General features: G+C 42.6%; 1 protein-coding gene and 1 long non-coding RNA gene across 4 annotated transcripts in view; one reads left to right on the top strand and one right to left on the bottom strand.

Moving 5' to 3' along the window:
• LOC137377006 (L-lactate dehydrogenase A chain) overlaps window positions 1-4,505 on the bottom strand; it is a 25,490-nt gene extending 20,985 nt beyond the window's left edge. Inside the window, exon 1 of one of the 2 annotated variants that reach the window (XM_068046120.1) lies at window positions 4,421-4,505. Coding sequence is in view for 1 of the 2 variants with exons in the window: in XM_068046119.1 (XP_067902220.1) it covers window positions 4,325-4,331 (7 nt within the window). In the remaining variant the exon portion in view is untranslated. The other variant, XM_068046119.1, reaches the window with a different exon arrangement.
• Window positions 3,713-17,344, top strand: LOC137377007 (uncharacterized). Of its 2 annotated transcripts, none has more exons than XR_010976341.1 (3): window positions 3,713-4,007; window positions 5,890-6,125; window positions 16,819-17,344. It is a non-coding gene; the product is annotated as an uncharacterized lncRNA (long non-coding RNA). The 2 variants fall into 2 exon arrangements; XR_010976340.1 differs by lacking the exon at window positions 3,713-4,007 and adding an exon at window positions 4,591-4,711.

Here is a 17,344-nt window from a genome sequence, read left to right as displayed (position 1 = left end):
ATTGCGAATGCGCTGCGCATTAAGGCACAAAGCCTTAAGGCTGGTCTTTTTAACATTACGTGTCCCCCTTCCCACTATTTTTCACTGTAGCCCTGTTTGATTCTGACCCTTGATTTCTCTGCCTATCACCTTTCCTATTCCCCTTGCTGTCTTTTGTTCTGGTCTTTGATTCCCCCCCTCCCCTGACTCCTTGCAAAGGTTCCCATCCCCCTGCCATTTTAGTTTAAACCCTTCCCCAACCACTCTAGCAAATACTCCCCCAGGACATCAGTCCCAGTCCTGCCCTGGTGTAACCCGTCCAGTATGTACTCGTCCCACCTCCCCCAGATCCAGTCCCAATGTCCCAGGAATCTAAAACCCTCCACCTCACACCATCTCTTCAGTCATGTATTCATCTGATATATCCTGCTATTTCTACTCTGACTAGCACGTGGCACTGGTAGTAATCCTGAGATCACTACCTTTGAGGTCCTACTTTTCAACTTACTTCCTAACTCCCTATATTCTGCTTTTAGGACCGCATCCTTTTTTTTTTTTAAAACCTACATAGTTTGCACCAATGTGTACCACGACCACTGGCTGTTCACCCTCCCCCTTCAGAATGTCCTGTAACCGCTCTGAGACATCCTTGACCCTAGCACCAGGCAGGCAACATACCATCCTGGTGTCTCGTTTGAGGCCACAGAAATGCCTGCCTATTCCCCTTACAATTGAATCGCCTGTAACTAATGCATTCCCACACTTTTTACTCCTCCCCTGTGCAGCAGAGCCAACCGTGGTGCAAAGAATTGGGCTGTTGCTGCTTTCCCCTGAGAGGCCATTCCCCCAACAGTATCCAAAGCAGTATATCTGTTTTGCAGGGGAATAGCCACTGGAGATTCCTGCACTGCCTGCCTAGTCCTCTTGCTCTGCCTGGTGGTCACCCATTCCCTTCCTGCCTGTGGAGTTTGAGCCTGTGGCGTGATCACCTCTCTATACGTGCTATCCACGATACTCTCCACCTCGCAGATGCTCCACAGTGTTCCCAGCCACCGCTCCAGCTCTGAAACCCGGGCTTCCAGGAGCTGCAGCTGGAGACACTCCCTGCACACATGCTGGTCCCGGGCACTGAAATTGTTCCCGGCTTCCCACAGAGCAAGAGGAGCGCACCACAGCTTTGAGCTCTCCTGCCAAGACTTAACCCTTTAAGTTAAACCTTTTGGAAGATGCTTAATATCAAATAATATCAATTACTCTAGGGCCCTTCTTCCCTGGTCCTCATTACTGCAGAACTCCCTAAAAAACACTACTTCCTATATATGAAAATTAACTGTAGACCTTTCTTACCTTAGTTACTAATCTTTACTAAACTAACAAGTGCAAGACAAGACTTGAATAGCGTGACAAGAATAAAAACAGGGACATGGTATTGGAGAAGAGGAAAGGAAGTCTGACCTTTCCTCTGCTTCTATTGGAATGCTTTCATACAGTGACACAAATAAATGAGAGAAAGATAAATGTTAGTACTAAGAACTAGATTAAGTTTCCCAATTATTTTAGACATTTATAGCATTTTTAATATTTAAAATGAAATTATGTGACTATGCAAGTATATATAAAGGGACAGAGGACAAAAGCAAGGAAATGAGATTACAGTAGATGGCTTCAATAGGCCAATTGATCCCCTCCAATGTTGTAATTTCTGTGATTGTAGGAGTTTCTAGTTAGGTGGTGTCCTGACTCTACAGGGCAGCAGTAACCAATGATACCTACACTGAGCTGACTTTTCTCCATTCAAAACCCCACTATAACTTTTGTCCTACCCAATTATGACAAGTATGTACCAAAGCTTTGCATAAGAGGTAACTGTTGTGAAGAGATTCCAACTTTTACATCCAAAACTGGGGCAAGGGGGAAGCATGTCTTAAGTCCTAAGATTTGACATTATTGAACATTTTCAATACAGGGCATTTAAGAAATGGATAAAGGAAGGGCATTCAGTATATTGTCATGCAGACCCCCACCTGCCAAGAATGAAGCATATTAATTTTGTCATATGAACATTGATTTTAATCTGTTGCTGGAGCGAGGAAATGACTTGTTAAACAGATCAGTCGTGGCTGGAAAAAATTTACATACTAACAGACAGTGCTTGTGGAGACAGAGGACCATTCCCTGACAAATTCAACCCACAATGGACTTTGATCACCAGACATTGAAGGTGAGGAAACTCACATTCCAGGATGACTGCTAAGATGACCAAATCCACAAACAGATGTGGTTAAACCAGCTGGTCACATGACTAACTGGCTGGTCCAGGTTTTTTTTTGAACTACTCAGACAATTTGAACTCAAAGACTGTTCGCTCCTGAACTGAGAAGGTCTCTCCTGTCTGCTCCCACCTCTTTTTCACAGAACTCCAAACCCACTGAAGACACATGAACCTCAAGAGAGAAAAGTCTCCTACATCAAACAAGGTTTAAGAGTATTGGGCCCCAACGAAAAGCAAAACCTACCTACAATCAAGGACTCACAGCGAGCTCGAAGAACAGTAACCAAAACCATCTCCAGATATTGCCTCAAACTTTTCCACTTTACTTCTTCTGCTCTTTTCTGTCTCAATCTGCATGTGTGTATCGCGTGTGCATGCTAGCGTGGGTGCGTCACTTATCCATTGGCGTTAACCAAATTAGAGTTTAAGTTTAATAAAGTTCAAACTTCTTTAAAGCTAAGAAAACCTGTTTGGCTGGCTTCTTTGCCTTATACTTGGAAAGCAGTGAACAAGGATTCATCAAGGGGGAGCTAAAAACACTATAAAATTAAACCCTGTTACGGTAAGACCAGGTGAAGACTGAAAGGGAACCCTAGACCTCTTTCTTACCTGGTCGTAACATTATCCATCCATAAAGAGGTCATAACAGTAGCTAACTTATGTAATTCTAACATTTTGCTTCAAGTATCCACAAACCACTGACCACCTGCAGGCGCTTACCCATTGTCTCCCGAGACAAGGAGGCCAAAGAAGAAAAAGATCTGACCAAAAAGTCCATTTTATTTATTGATCAATCCATGTGGTGAAAAACTTTCCATCAGTCCTGAATTTGAATCTCAGTAATTTAAATCTATGCTTCTGCGCTGTGTAGTATTCTAAATTTAGCAATCCTGTGCTAATTGCTACCCTGAATACCTCTAAGGCCACTTGCTTAGAAAGCTAAAACCCCAATTCCTCAAAGCAGTCCTCTGACACGAAGAATCCGTTCCAAGGCTCTTTATCTTGAATTCCCCACCAAAGTAATTGTAGTAGTAAACTTTCACACACAACTACACCAAAGGTTTTTTGGAAGTCTACCGAGTCAGTAACATAAGCCTCATCAGGCAACAGCTACCCTTTTTGGTCTACAAAGCCGTGCAAGTTACCTTCAAGTTTACTCCCAATAATCAATTCTATTATTTCATCTGTAGATGCCCAAATTTTTCTGGCACCATATTCACTCATTTTTAACCTATTGAGTTCTCCCAGTATTCATCACCTCCCTCATAAAATAGTCAAAACTGCACAAACCCCATTCCTTGTTTCACTTTGTATTCTGGATTATATCTAATGATGTCATATTGAGTTTTTGAAAACAAAAACGCTTTAACATCGGAATTTCCTGTTAACAAATGCACTAATGGTTTAGGACCGGCAGGTGCCCACGTGCGAGAGCCAACACGTTGCTTTGGCCTCGGGCACCTTACAACAAGCACGTGTGTGGATACTGCACCCAGAAGACCTCGCATGCATTCTGCCGATGCTGCTGGAACCGGAGAGAAATGATTCGTCCAGAGACTAGACTCGAGACGAGAGCAATACCAGAGCATCACTGTCCTGCAGCTCCACTTAAAGTCAGCAACAAAGGTCGCGGCGAGGCTCAGCTTAATTCATTTGTAAATCCTCACACCCAACGCGACTCGCAGCAACCCGCTATTCAATAGTGCACAGAGTACGATTACTGTATAACGAACTGCGCCATCACACCAGGAACTGGGTATGACAACAATTTCACTAATTTCCTATTTTAAAAAGTTATATAAACCTGCACTATAAATGCACGAACTAGAGTACTGGCAAAAGAACAGTATGATACATTCATTATTTAGCAGTAGTGCAATATAATATAATTTATCTACAAAGATTTTTTCCTACACAGTACCAATTTATATCTATATTCAACCTTATTATAAGACGTGATACAGTACTTTACATATAACTAAGTTATACTATATGTGACAAGTACAATTTTATACAAATAAAACGGTCTTATATTGAACAGGAATGCCACACGTAACAGGCAAAATCTAATACCTCGCATATGTAGCGGTAAAATCAAATGCAATTGCTTAGCTTTAGCAACAGAATTTTAGCAACAGCAACATTTCTTGACACATGTTAATTTGTTACCTTCTTCCACTGATCAAATTCTGCAGTAACACACTCCTTTGAATGATGGTCTCTCTTTATAAATTGCGTCATAATGCGTCACGTACTCATCTACATATCACGCAAAGAAGGCGTGTCGTAGTGGGCAGCCGCTGTGGTGAAGTCAGAATATGATTGACAGGGCAGGCGATCGTGTCCGGAGGCACGTAGTGCGGGCACGCGAGAGATTCATCATTGGGAGGAAGTGGTTAGAGTGAAGTATATTAATAAATACATTGGAAACATACTTGTGCGGAAAATTGAGTAGATCAGGTAACATTTGCTGTGTATGTTATTGCATATTTATGAGGAGCCTCCATAGAAATATGCTCCATATATCACTGATTGTGAGGATTACCCTTTTATTAAATGCACGTCCAGTCGGATTGTGAATGAAAGTTCTGGTGCCGGAGAGTCACCAACACATATACATTGCCGTAAGTGTAACTTCATAAGTGGTAGGCAGGGGTATTCCTGATACAAAGGAAGTTGGTACTTTGTGCAGTGTCTTGTGGACATGTTAATTCAGCCTGGTCCCAAACATTTTTATTTACTTTGTATCAGTGCATGTGCATCACTTGGTCCTAACAATCTACATTTATAGTAGTAAAATGTTTCAAGGTGTTTCACAAAATTTGACACCGAGTCACATCTGGAAGATTAAAGGGGTTTAGGAGGGCAGTGATGCAGAGGAGAGAGTGTGATGAGTTAAGATGGGGGTTGAGATTAAGAAATCAGTCACTCAATGCAGAGGCTGAGTGAGGGAAGCAGTGAAGGTATCTCAGTGAAAAACTTGACGTTGTACATTAATGGACAGTGTTATCAACCAACCGCTCCAGTCAAAGCCCTCAATCAAAATATATGATTCTGATTGTGGTGGGAGAAACGCGCTCTTAATTCAATTTCGGACCTCCACAGATCGTTTAAACTTTCCGAATTAAAGAAAGACCCAGCCAAATTGTACCATCTATTAACCCCAGAATGAGGCTAACCAAACCAGGTGTCTTTAAATCAACAAATTAACTGTTTAATTAGAAAAACTAGATTCTTAAACACTACTAAGACATAAACAACATTTAAAATAGAAAAATTAGAGTCCTTGCAAATTTACAATCCGATGTTGCTTGAAGTCCTCATAGCCAGCTGATGGGGAAAAAAGGTTCTTCAACAGTAGAACAGTCCATAGTCTAATTCCAGCAGTAAGTGATGCTTTCCTTCTCCAGTGATGAATTTCAACAATTAACGACTTGCAAACACTTTTTAAATGAATCAATCTGGCTTTAGAATTTTTGAGGGATAAAAGATTGTCACAGTCTAACTTCCCTTCCTTCAGTTTAAATTATCAGAGGTCTCTGTTTTGGCTTAACTTTTTTTGGAATTTTGAGAGATAATAATAAATAAACAGACTAAATTCTCTTCTTTCAGTTTAAATGGTCTGTTTCTCCTTTCAGGTGCTAACACAGAGCTGTCTCTCTGTTTCTCCAGCTAGAACAGAACTAAAAAGCCAGTTCAAAAGATAATTGCAGCTCGAGGCCTGCTACCCGACCCGAACCTGACTGGACCCAACGACGTGTCGGGTTGAGGTCGGGCCGGGCCCATCTTCCGGGCTCGGGTTGGGTCAGGTCGGGCCGAGTCCAGGTCGAGTCGGGTCGGGTCAGGCCGGCCACACACAGTAAGCGCTCGGTTGGTAAGTATTAAAAATAAAAACTTACCTGAGCTGGGAGTCTGGGAGGAAACTGAGTCTGCGCAGTGAGCGAGTGACGTCACTATGATGTCATTGCGCATGCGCTGCAGCTTCTTGCAGGTTCGATGTCAGGAAGGTAAGTAAAGGGATGGTCAGGTCAGGTCGGGTCGAGTAGTGGCGGGTTCGGCTCGGGTCAGGCTCGGGGCAAAATCGGAGGGACTCGGGCCGGGTTGAGCTCGGGTCTGCTGTGGTTTGGTCAGGTTCGGGTCGTGTTCTTTTTCCCGACCTAAAGCTGGCCTCTAATCGCAACATTGTTTATCCAGTCCTTGGTCCCTGAATGGCTGTTGTCGGGTAAACAGGATGCATTCTTTGAAGCTGGGTGCTTCCCTCTCCATATGCTTTTATCTAACGGCAACCAAAATGCACTTTCTCTGACTCCTGAGGCTTGCTGCTTCTTAAAGCTCCTTTGCTGTCTTAAAGACACACCACATATATCCTGGAGAAAAAAAAATACAGGATTATGACAACAGTAGAAAATTAGGATTTTAAATAAGAGACAAGAGGAGTTGAACATGAGATACTCAAAGGAGGAGAAGGTGCCAGAGGAGTAGAGGAACAGAGCAAAGTGTGGTTTGATGATAAGAGCCACACTGCCAGTGTGGCAGCTTGGGCATGGCAAGTGGTGGAAGATGAGGCAGGAGGGGAGGCATCAATAAAGGAGAGGATGTCATGGCCCATCACGCTCCCTCGACGGTTTGGTTGGTTGAACTTTCGTTGACATATTGGTACTCCCGCCCCAGGTGTAGCTGGTCATTCTGTGAAAATTGTTCCTGTGAGGAGACCTTAATTTTCTTCTCTGACAAGCAGACTGACCAAAGGCTTGGTCAAAAAGATGGGTTTTGAGGAGGTTTTAAAGGTGCAGAGAGAGCTATAGGTAAGGAAATTCAGGGAAAGGTCTCAGAATATTCTGATCACCAGTTTAGCATGAAGTGGATGATAGGATTGGTTTTATATCTTAGCTGATTTATTCAGAAATTAATTTTGCTTTGATCATAATCCACATAACCTGTTATTGACAAGTCTCAGTCAAAGAGATTGAAAGAAACTTCTCTCAGGATGTGTGGAACAGACTCATACTGCATCAAGGCAGCTGCATTAAAATCTTCTAAGAATAGTAGGCAAATATGAGATTAATAATGCTGCTTGATTGTAGTGGTGTTTCAATAATGAAGGAATATCAACAAGTAATGAGGAAAGGGCAATGTTAATGGTGGGATGATTATATATGGACCCTTGGCCAAATGGCCTTTTTCTGTGTTGGACTTTGTTGTTAAATATTGCACATTATTTTATTGTCAGTTATGTCATCCTATATTGATAGTGATTTAAAGAGCTTGTACTTTCCCTGGATATTGATATTACATTTTTGCTAAATAAAAATGTAAAGAAATCTGTGGGAATTTTCATTTAGGGCAGATATAAAGCCCCATTTATGCATGAGTTGGAGTACACAAAGCTAAACTATCAGTGATTAAATGTATATGAAACTATCTAGAATTTAGAGTTTATACAAAGGCTTATACTCTGTTGCTTTAAGAGATTCATAAAGCTGAGTAATGTAGATATAACCAACCTATCACTGTGATGCAGCAGCACGTAAGCAGCACAGCAGCTGTAACCCAGAAGCATTGCCAGAACCAGTCAGAATTTAGAAACTAATATTTTCTGATCTCCCAGCTGTCATCTTGGTTCAGTTTTTTTTTGAAGCAGTTAGATTGGCCACTGTAATTGGTCACATGTCCTGTTGCTTACTGTTTGGATTGGACAGTGATGATAGTAGCACATTGGAGCTAAAACAGTGTGATGCTGATTCACAAAGCTCATTTACTTTGTAAAGCCTTTCCTGAATTTAAGGTCACAGCCTAAGCTCATAATGTGAGCTGAATAGCCGGTGCAGTACTGAATTGTCAGAGGTTCCATCTTTTCAACAATATATGAAACAAAGGCTCTGAGTGCCTGTTCTGGTTCTGGTGGCATTGTTCAAAGAAGGGCAGGAAGTCTCCCAATATCCCAACCAAAAGTACTTCTCAACCAGTACCACTAAAAAAGATAATTCATTTAATTAGTATTTGTGAAATCTTGCTGTGAGCAAAATTGCTGCCATGTTTATTTACATAACACTACACTCGTCAAAGCAATTTATTGTATGTAAAGCATTTTGAGACAGTTCTGAAGCTCATCAGGTTTTGAAAATTATAACATATTGGTATTACAATACTAATTTTGTTAGAGCGCTAATATTAAGGTTGTAACATAGTAATCAATGAACATACAGCTTTCACATACTGTCAGTTTGTTGTTTGGAGAATGGTGCCATAAAATGTTTGTGTCTTTTTTAGACTTTTCAGCTCTTGTATCTTAAATCATTTTCTTTGTGAGTCCTAACTATGTGCTCAACAGTACCTTCGCAGCCTTGGTATATAGGTGAGCTTTTTTGGGGGGGGGCACCCAAGGATTCGCCGGACAGCCATAGCTCATAACATCAGTGGGATAAACCAGGAAAAGAGGCCAGAAGAGATATGATGCTGTGCACAACTACCACCATTGCCGTGATCAATTAGCAATGCCGTTGCTTGGACTAGTCGGGGAGTGTTATGGATAGCTCAGTCAAGGTTATTGTTGCCTACTATGTCCTTCACAACACTGCCCTCCAAAGAGGCCTAATGATGGAGCAAGCAGCAAAAGCAAACAGCAAGAAGCTGCAGAATTTTAATTGTCCTCTCATGATAAGAAGTCCAGGATCATAATTTTGTTGACCCATACCTGTATTGAAGCACTGCTTCCCCCTATGTGTAGCTTTCTCCTTCAAGTATATATAACAGGGTCAAATGGAATATAAAGGGAATAAAGGGATACAGAGGCAGGGTGGAATGAGGTAAATAGAGTGAAAGGAGACTTGTGTAAATACTGGCATAGACCAGTTGGGGCAAATAGCATTATTCTGTACTGTAGATTTAATATAATTTTATGTAAAGATTGGAGGAGATGAGTTCTATCAAACCGTTCAAGATAACAGCCACAATTTATGTGAGTGTGTATTTGCAACTGTGAGGAACCTTGTGAGGACTAGTGATCAGTTACTGATACTAACCAATTTACTGACCAACATGAGCATGCCTGTATTATGCTGTGTAGCACAGTGGAAAACAAGAGCATGCCTCTGCATTGACAAAGATCAGCTGTTGCCTGCATTCTCCAATTCTGATGATGTGCCAATTTTATGGTGTGCAGGAAAAATAAAGAGCAACCTTTTACATGTTTGCACATGCTTGACAACCTTGTTTCGATTAAAAATTATTTCTTCTCCTATATATTGGCCGAATGGCCTCCTTCTGTGCCGTAAATGACTCTATATGCCTAAAGCATGGTAGTAATCTGAATTCACGGTACTGGCTGAAGCCAGCCTCTTGGGATGTAGGCATGATTATCATCCAAAGCACAAAGCTCCTGGTGCTTTTATATTATTGGCTTCACGGAGTAAGATAGAGAATTGGACATTAAAGGGGGAATTTTCCCAGGCAGGAGGACATGGGTCTGTGTGTGTCTAGGGAGTTAAATCCCTTGAAATTGACATCGGGTTGGGATCCCGACATCACGCTGCCCTCTTCCATAGATTCTGCAGGGCGGGATTAAAGGCAGGCGGGGAACCCACTTGGAGCTGTCAGGTAAGTAATTAAAAAGCCAATTAAGAACTGTTTTAAAGCTCAATTCTGGATTTCCCAGCCAGGGCACCTGTTTCCCGACTTGTCAGCAACACATCAGGGTCACTGAGGCAAGTGCACAGCGTGAAGAGCTTCCAATGAAACTGATAAGTTGGGAAGGCTTTGATCAGTGAAACTGAAGAACTCCAGCAGTGGATGCTCACTGGTTGAGTATATACAGAGATCGACCGATTTTTGGATACTAAAGGAATCAAGGGATATGGGGATAGGGTGGTTAGATACGAGTTGAGGGAGAAGATCATAGAGTCATTTATGGCATAAAAGGAGGCCATTCAGTCTATTGAGTCCATGCCAGCTCTCTGGAGCAATCCTGACAGTCCCACTCCCCCACTTGATACCATTAGCCCTATAAGTTTATTTCCATCAAGTGCCTATCCAATTTCCTTTTGAAATCATTGTTTATCGCCACCTCCGCCACCCTCGAGGGCAGCAAGTTCCAGGTCATTACCACTCGCTGCATAAAAAAGTTTCTCCTCACATTCCCCCTGCATCTCTTGCCCAAAACCTTCCAATCTATGTCCCCTAGTCCTCTTACCATCAGTTAACCATTTTTCCTTGTTTTATCTAAGCCTGTCATAATCTTGTACACCTCTGTCAAATCGCCCCTCAATCTCCTTTGCTCCAGGGAGAACAGCTGTAGCTTTTCCAACCTAACCTTGTAACTAAAATCCCACATCCCTGGAACCATTCTGGTAAATCTCCTCTGCACCCTCTCAAGGACTCTCACCTCCTTCCTGAAGTGTGGTGACCAGAACTGAACGCAGTACTCTAGTTGGGGCCTAAGTAGAGGTTTGTAGAGGTTCAGCATCACTTCCCTGCTTTTGTACTCTATGCTTCTATTTATGAAGTCCAAAATCCCATATGCTTTGCTAACCAGTATATCCTGCTATCTTCAAAGATAGTTTACAACAAAAAAATATTCCTTTCATGCACAAAAAATCCAGCAAGGGAAGTGTTCCAACCATGACTAACGAAAGAAACCAAGGATTGCATTAAAGCAAAGGAAGAGGCGTATAAAGTTGCACATAAAAATGGTATGCCTGAGGATTGAGAGCACTTCAGAATTCTGCAAAGGAGGACCCAAGAAAAAGATTAAGAAAGGGAAAATAGAGTGAGAAATAATGGTAGGATTGGGCAGAGTCAACGTGGATTTATGAAAGGGAAATCATGTTTAACAAACCTGGTGGAGCTTTTTGAGGATGTAATTAGCAGAATAGATAAGGGAACCAGTATATTTAGATGTTCAGAAAACTTTTGTAAGATCCCATACAAGAGGTTAGGAAACAAAATTAGAGCACATGGGATTGGAGGGAATATACTGGCATGGATTGAGAACTGGTTAACGGACAGAAAACAGAGTAGGAATAAATGGGTCATTTTCGGATTGGCGGGCTGTGACTAGTGGGGTACTGCAAGGATCATTGCTTGGGCCCCAGCTATTCACAATCTATATCAATGATTTGGAAGTTGGGATTAAATGTAATAATTCAAAGTTTGCAGATGACACAAAACAAGGTGGAAGTGTGAGTTGCAAGGAGGTTGCAAAGACACTTCAAGGGGATTTGGAGAGGCTAAGTGAGTGGGCAAAAAATTGGCAGATGGAATATAATGTGGAGAAAAGTGAATTATCCACTTTGACAGAAAAAAACGAAACACGGAGTATTTCTTAAATGGTGAGAGCTGGGAAGTGTTGATTTTCAAAGGGACTTGGGTGTCCTCGTTCATGAGTCACTGAAAACTAACATGCAGGTACAGCAAGCAATTAAGAAGGCAAATAGTGTGTTGGCCTTCATTACAAGAGGATTTTAGTATAGGAGTAAAGATGTCTTATTGCAGTTATATAGAGCCTTGTATAGAGATCACAACTGGGGTAGTGTGTGCAGTTTTGGTCCCCTTACCTTAGGAAAGATATATGAAGGTTCACCAAACTAATTCCTGGGATGGAGGGATTGTCCTATGAGGAAAGATTAAATAGACTGGGCCTTTATTCTCTGGACTTCAGAAGAATGAGAGGTGATCTCATTCAAACATACAAAATTCTTACAGGGCTTGACAAGGTTAATGCTGGAAAGATGTTTCCCCTGGCTGGAGAGTCCAGAACCAGGGGACACAGTCTCAGAATAAGAGGCAGGTCATTTAGGACTGAGATGAGGAGGAACCTCTTCACTCAGAGGAAGGAGAATCTTTAGAAGTCTGTGCCCCAGGGGGTGGTGGAGGCTCAGTCGATGAGCATGTTCAAGACATTAACATATTGTTTGCCTTTGCTCCATGACCTTTTGGTCAGCTATGTGGCCTTGTCCAATCTGCACCTTCTCCTTTGTTATCTCTTGCCCCATCCCCACCTCAGTTGCTTATAACCTGTGACATTATTAATATTTGTCAGTTCCGAAGAAGGGTCACTGACCCGAAATGTTAACTCTGCTTCTCTTTCCACAGATGCTGCCAGACCTGCTGAGTGGTTCCAGCATTTCTTGTTTTTATGTTCAAGACTGTGTTTGATAGATTTCTAGATATTAAAAACATCAAGGGATATGGAGATAGTGCAGAAAAAGTTGTTGAAGTAGATTAGCCATGATCTCATTGAATAGCAGAGCGGGCTCGAAGGGCTGAATAGCCTATTCCTGCTCCTATTTCTTAAGTTCTGGGATCTCCAGGTCCCTCTGTTCCAACACACTTTCTATATTGCCTCACCCTACCCCTTCTGGCAAAATGCATCATCTCACACTTGTCTATGTTAAATTCCATCAGCCACATGTCTGCCCATCCTGTTAACTGTTCATACTATCCTCAATATTTGCAACTCCTCCAAGTTTGGTATCATTGGCAAATTTTGAAATTCTACTCTGTATTCCAATATCCAAGTTATTTAAATATAGCCAAAAAATGCAGTGGTCCTAGTACTGACCCTTGAGAAACACCACTGTCTACAATCCTCCAATCTGAAAACCATTTACCACAACTCATTGTTTTCTGTCCTTAAGCCATTTTAAAAATCCAATTGAACATTGACCCTCCTATTCCATGGGTCTCAATTTTGTTAACCAGCCTTTTATGTGGTACTTTATCAAACTCTTAAAATCTATATAAACAACATCCACTGCATTCCCTTCATCAACCTCTTTTGTTACTTCATCAAAAATTCAATTTTTTTTTTGAGATACAGCACTGAAACAGGCCCTTCGGCCCACCAAGTCTGTGCCGACCATCAACCACCCATTTTATACTAATCCCATATTCCTACCACATCCCCACCTGTCCCTATATTTCCCTACCACCTACCTATACTAGGGGCAATTTATAATGGCCAATTTACCTACCAACCTGCAAGTCTTTTGGCTGTGGGAGGAAACTGGAGCACCTGGAGAAAACCCACGCAGACACAGGGAGAACTTGCAAACTCCACACAGGCAGTACCCAGAATTGAATCCGGGTCACTGGAGCTGTGAGGCTGCGGTGCTAACCACTGCGCCACTGTGTCAAGCATGATCTGCCTTTCACAAATCCATGCTGGCTATCCTTAATTAACTCAGCCATGATCTTATTGAATGGCAGAGCAGGCTTGAAGGCCTAGTGACCTACTGCTGTTCCTATTTCTTAAGTTTTTTTATGAGCCCTGTTCTGTAAAGATGATCTGAGTGATAGAATCCAATTGTGATTTTTCTTCACAGGATATGCGTGCTGCAATGTACAGGATCCTTTTCCTGGAATATTGATTTATATATAAGCAGGATTCTCGTCATATAATGGCAATGATCTATCTTCACAGGATCCTTGTTGCATAATGGTAAACTGAGTCCAGACAATATTGTCTGTCAAAGAAGGTGTAACAGTAATCTATCTGTATCGGATGTCTTTTCTACAGTGATGATCTATTTGTACAGGATCCCTGATCTGTAATAGTGATTTCTCCAAATTGCACCCTGTTCTTTTAATAATGATCTGTCTATACAGGATCCCTATCCTACAATAATCACCTCTCTGTACTGAATCCCTGTTTGAACAAATGTTCTCTCTGAACAGTATTTCCTTCTAGCAATATATCCACATAGGGTGCCCTGCCCAGTAATTTGTAATACTCTTCTATATAAAACAGAATCTCTATCCTGCAATGATCAATCTGTATGGGTCCCTATCCTTTGAGGATCTGTAGGTACCAGCCTTTCCATCTCTTGAAGCCAAACTACAATTTTCTCTAGTTGGTTTTCTATTCATGGAGATCAAGTTTATGTCCTGTTTTGAATCACACAGGTAGTATACCTAAGATGGGTGGGGTAAAATCATGGAATTTAACACACTGAAAGTGGCCATTTGGCTCATCATGCCTGTTCCAGGTCCCTGAAAAAGCTATCCATTTGCTCTCATTACTCAGACATTTTTTATGTTTGAAGTATTTAGCTAGTTCCCTTCTAAAAGCTATTATTTACAACCTCAGCTTACAACTTTACTCACAAAGATACCTACCTTTAACTCCATTACATTGCTCATCTCCATCCCTACCTCAGTCTGTCTGCCGCTAAAACCCTCATCCACACCCTTCTCACCTCCATATTCAACTATTGAAATTCTCTCCTGTCCAATCTCCCATCCTTCACACTGTGTAAACTTCAGCTCATCCGAAACTCTGCTGCCCATATCCTATCCTGCACCAAGTCCTGTTCGTCCATCACCCCTGTCTTCACCGACCTACATTGGCTCCCAGTCCCCCAGCATCTCAAATTTTAAATCCTAGAGTTTAAATCGCTTCATGTCCTCCTCCCTCCCTATCTCTTCAGCCTCCTTCACCTTTGCATCATAGTCAAACTCTCCATTCCTCTGACTCTGGCCTTTTGCACATCCAACCACCATTTGCCCCACCATTGATGGCCATAATTCAGCCACCTAAACCCCACACTCTGAAATTCCCTCCCTAAACCCATCCAGTTCGCTCTCTTCCATTAACACTTTCCTTAATACCCATCTGTTTGACCAAGTTTCTGGTCACAGCTCTTAAATCTCTTTCTTTGGATCGATTACACCTCTGTGAGGTGTCATGAAATAGTTTTCTACATTAAAAGCGCTACATAAATGAAAATAACTGCTCTTATTCTTATGGATTCTGCTTCCACCATTGTTTCTAGTAAGAAATTCCATATCCTAACAACCCTTCTTAAGTTTGTCAGAAATTAAAGGTATGCAGGAACAGAGGCTTGGGGGTTCTCAAATCTTTTGATAGTTGCAGGATAAGTTGATAAGGCTGTTAAAAAAAAAAGCATACGGGATCCTGGGCTTTATAAATAGAGACATTGGCTGGAATTTTACATCCCCCAAAAACAGCGAGCTGGTGGTGGGGGGAGGGGGGAGTGTAAAATGGAGTGGGAGGCTTGTGGGGGGGGGGGGCCTTTTCCAACCTGCTCCTGCCTCTGCTGCCAGTTTGCGCGGGGCAGTGGCGACGAGAAACGGCCTGCCTGCTCAAAGCCAATCAAGACCCTGAAGTGGCCATTTAATGGTCACCGAAGGGCCTCCACCCACCGCCACAGGGATTTTACGGTTGGTTCGCAGGCAGCTGAGGCCTCAGAAAAGCCACCTGATAAAAACTAGACGGCCTTGGGGGAGGTGGGACCCTCCTGATCGGGCACCCTGTGCCCTACGGAGGGCCACCCCCAATGCCCAACATGCCCCCCGTCCCTCTAACCGACCCCTCCTTGCCTCACCGGGGCCCGACCAATTGACCCCAGCGAGGCCCCAAAAACTTACCTCTTTTCATTCTTGTCAACTTCACCCTGAAGCTAGGTTGCAGCCCCAGCAGTGGCCACCGCTCCCGGTGATGCTTCTGGGACTAAGAGCTGTCGGCCCGCTGATTGGCTGACTGTTCCATTAGGCGGGACTTACTGCCTCAATGAGGTGGAAGTCCTGCCCAAGACCAATTAAGGGTCTGGGGACCGTAAAATCCTGTCTGCATCTGCAGGCCCGGCAGAGGACGGATTGCGACGGACTTTTCGGCCGGTGGACATTTGAGGAACAAAAAAAGGGGGCAGTCACACTGCTGGGACTATTGAAAAACAAAAAAGAGGCAACCATAAGAGCAGGTCAGAGGCTGGGAATTCTGCAGTGAGTAAATCACCTCCTGAGCTCCCCAAAGCCTGTCCACCATCTACAAGACAGGAGTGTGATGGAATACTCTCCACTGCCTGAATGAGTACAGCTTCAACAACAATCAAGAAGCTTGACACCATGGAGGACAAAGTAGCCAGCTTGATCAGCACCCTATCCACCACCTTAAACATTCAATCCCCTCACCTTTGGCGCACAGTGGCAGCAGGGTGTACCATCTACAAAGTGCACTGCAGCAGCTCGCCAAGGCACCTTCCAAACATGTGATCTCTACCTCCTAGAGGGATAAGGGCAGCAGATGCTTGGGAACAGCACCACCTGCAAATTTCCCTCCAAGCCACACACTTTCCTGACTTGGTGCTGTATCATGATTCCTTCATTGTTGCTGGGTTAAAAACCTGGAAATCTCTCCCTCACAGTACTGTTGGTGTACCTACACCAGATGGACTGCAGCAGTTCAAGAAGGTGGCTCACTTCTGTTGGCCTGAGGCTTGTAGCCACTACTTTTTGCACTTTTATATTTTTGCATATTACTTCTGCTTTGCTCTTGATTTAAAAAACCTGTATTGAATTGTTAAAGGTTACTTTGTAGACATTGATTTAAAACTAAGCATGATTGTGCTCTGATTAAGTCAAGTAATTAATAATTATGTAATCAATGGTAATCAGTAGTAATATTATTAACTGTGAACTTGTTTTTCCCAAGAACTCCTTCATTTTGTTCTCATGCTGGCCAAAGCAGGACATGTTCGCAGCCAGTTTTGTCTAAACTACTGTTTTTCTAGATTGTTAAAAATAAAGGTTGTTTCCTATTGTTTAAACAGGAGTCAGTTCTTAAAGTATTCGTGACCCTTGAACTACAAGCCAGGACAATGGATAGCCTAGCACATGCGGTGGTCCACTATGTATCAGAAGATGAAGTTTAATTGATGGACAGTATAACCTAATTGATGGCAGGTGAGAGACACCATTAAAGGATGTGTAAACAACCTTGTAGATCCTGTGAGAAGAATTTGAAAAAGACTCCTGGTTGTCAGACTCTTGTTTTGATAAAGTCTGGATGGAGGCCTCGGAAGGCTGGAATGGAGCCAGAGGTTGGACTTAAAGGGGGCACAGCATCCAACGTTTAGTGCTGCAGCCAGAGTGGACTAGTCAACCACTGAAGACTATGGAGGAAGGGACGTTGACGGAGTGACTGATCGGAGAGTCCACCCCGTGCAAGGTTATTCAGAGACTTGGTGATGCATGTATCAAGGGGAACTGTACCATTCTAGGAAATTGTCTTGAGAGTAATTTGGGGTTATAGCATTTGTGCTATAAGAAAGTTGTCTTTCTATACAAACTGTTTCT

The sequence above is a fragment of the Heterodontus francisci genome, chromosome 14 (genome assembly GCF_036365525.1).
Source record: "Heterodontus francisci isolate sHetFra1 chromosome 14, sHetFra1.hap1, whole genome shotgun sequence".
Taxonomy (NCBI): Eukaryota; Metazoa; Chordata; class Chondrichthyes; order Heterodontiformes; family Heterodontidae; genus Heterodontus; species Heterodontus francisci.
The sequence above is the reverse complement of the archived record's forward strand: the minus strand, read 5'-3'. Positions and strand labels throughout refer to the sequence as shown.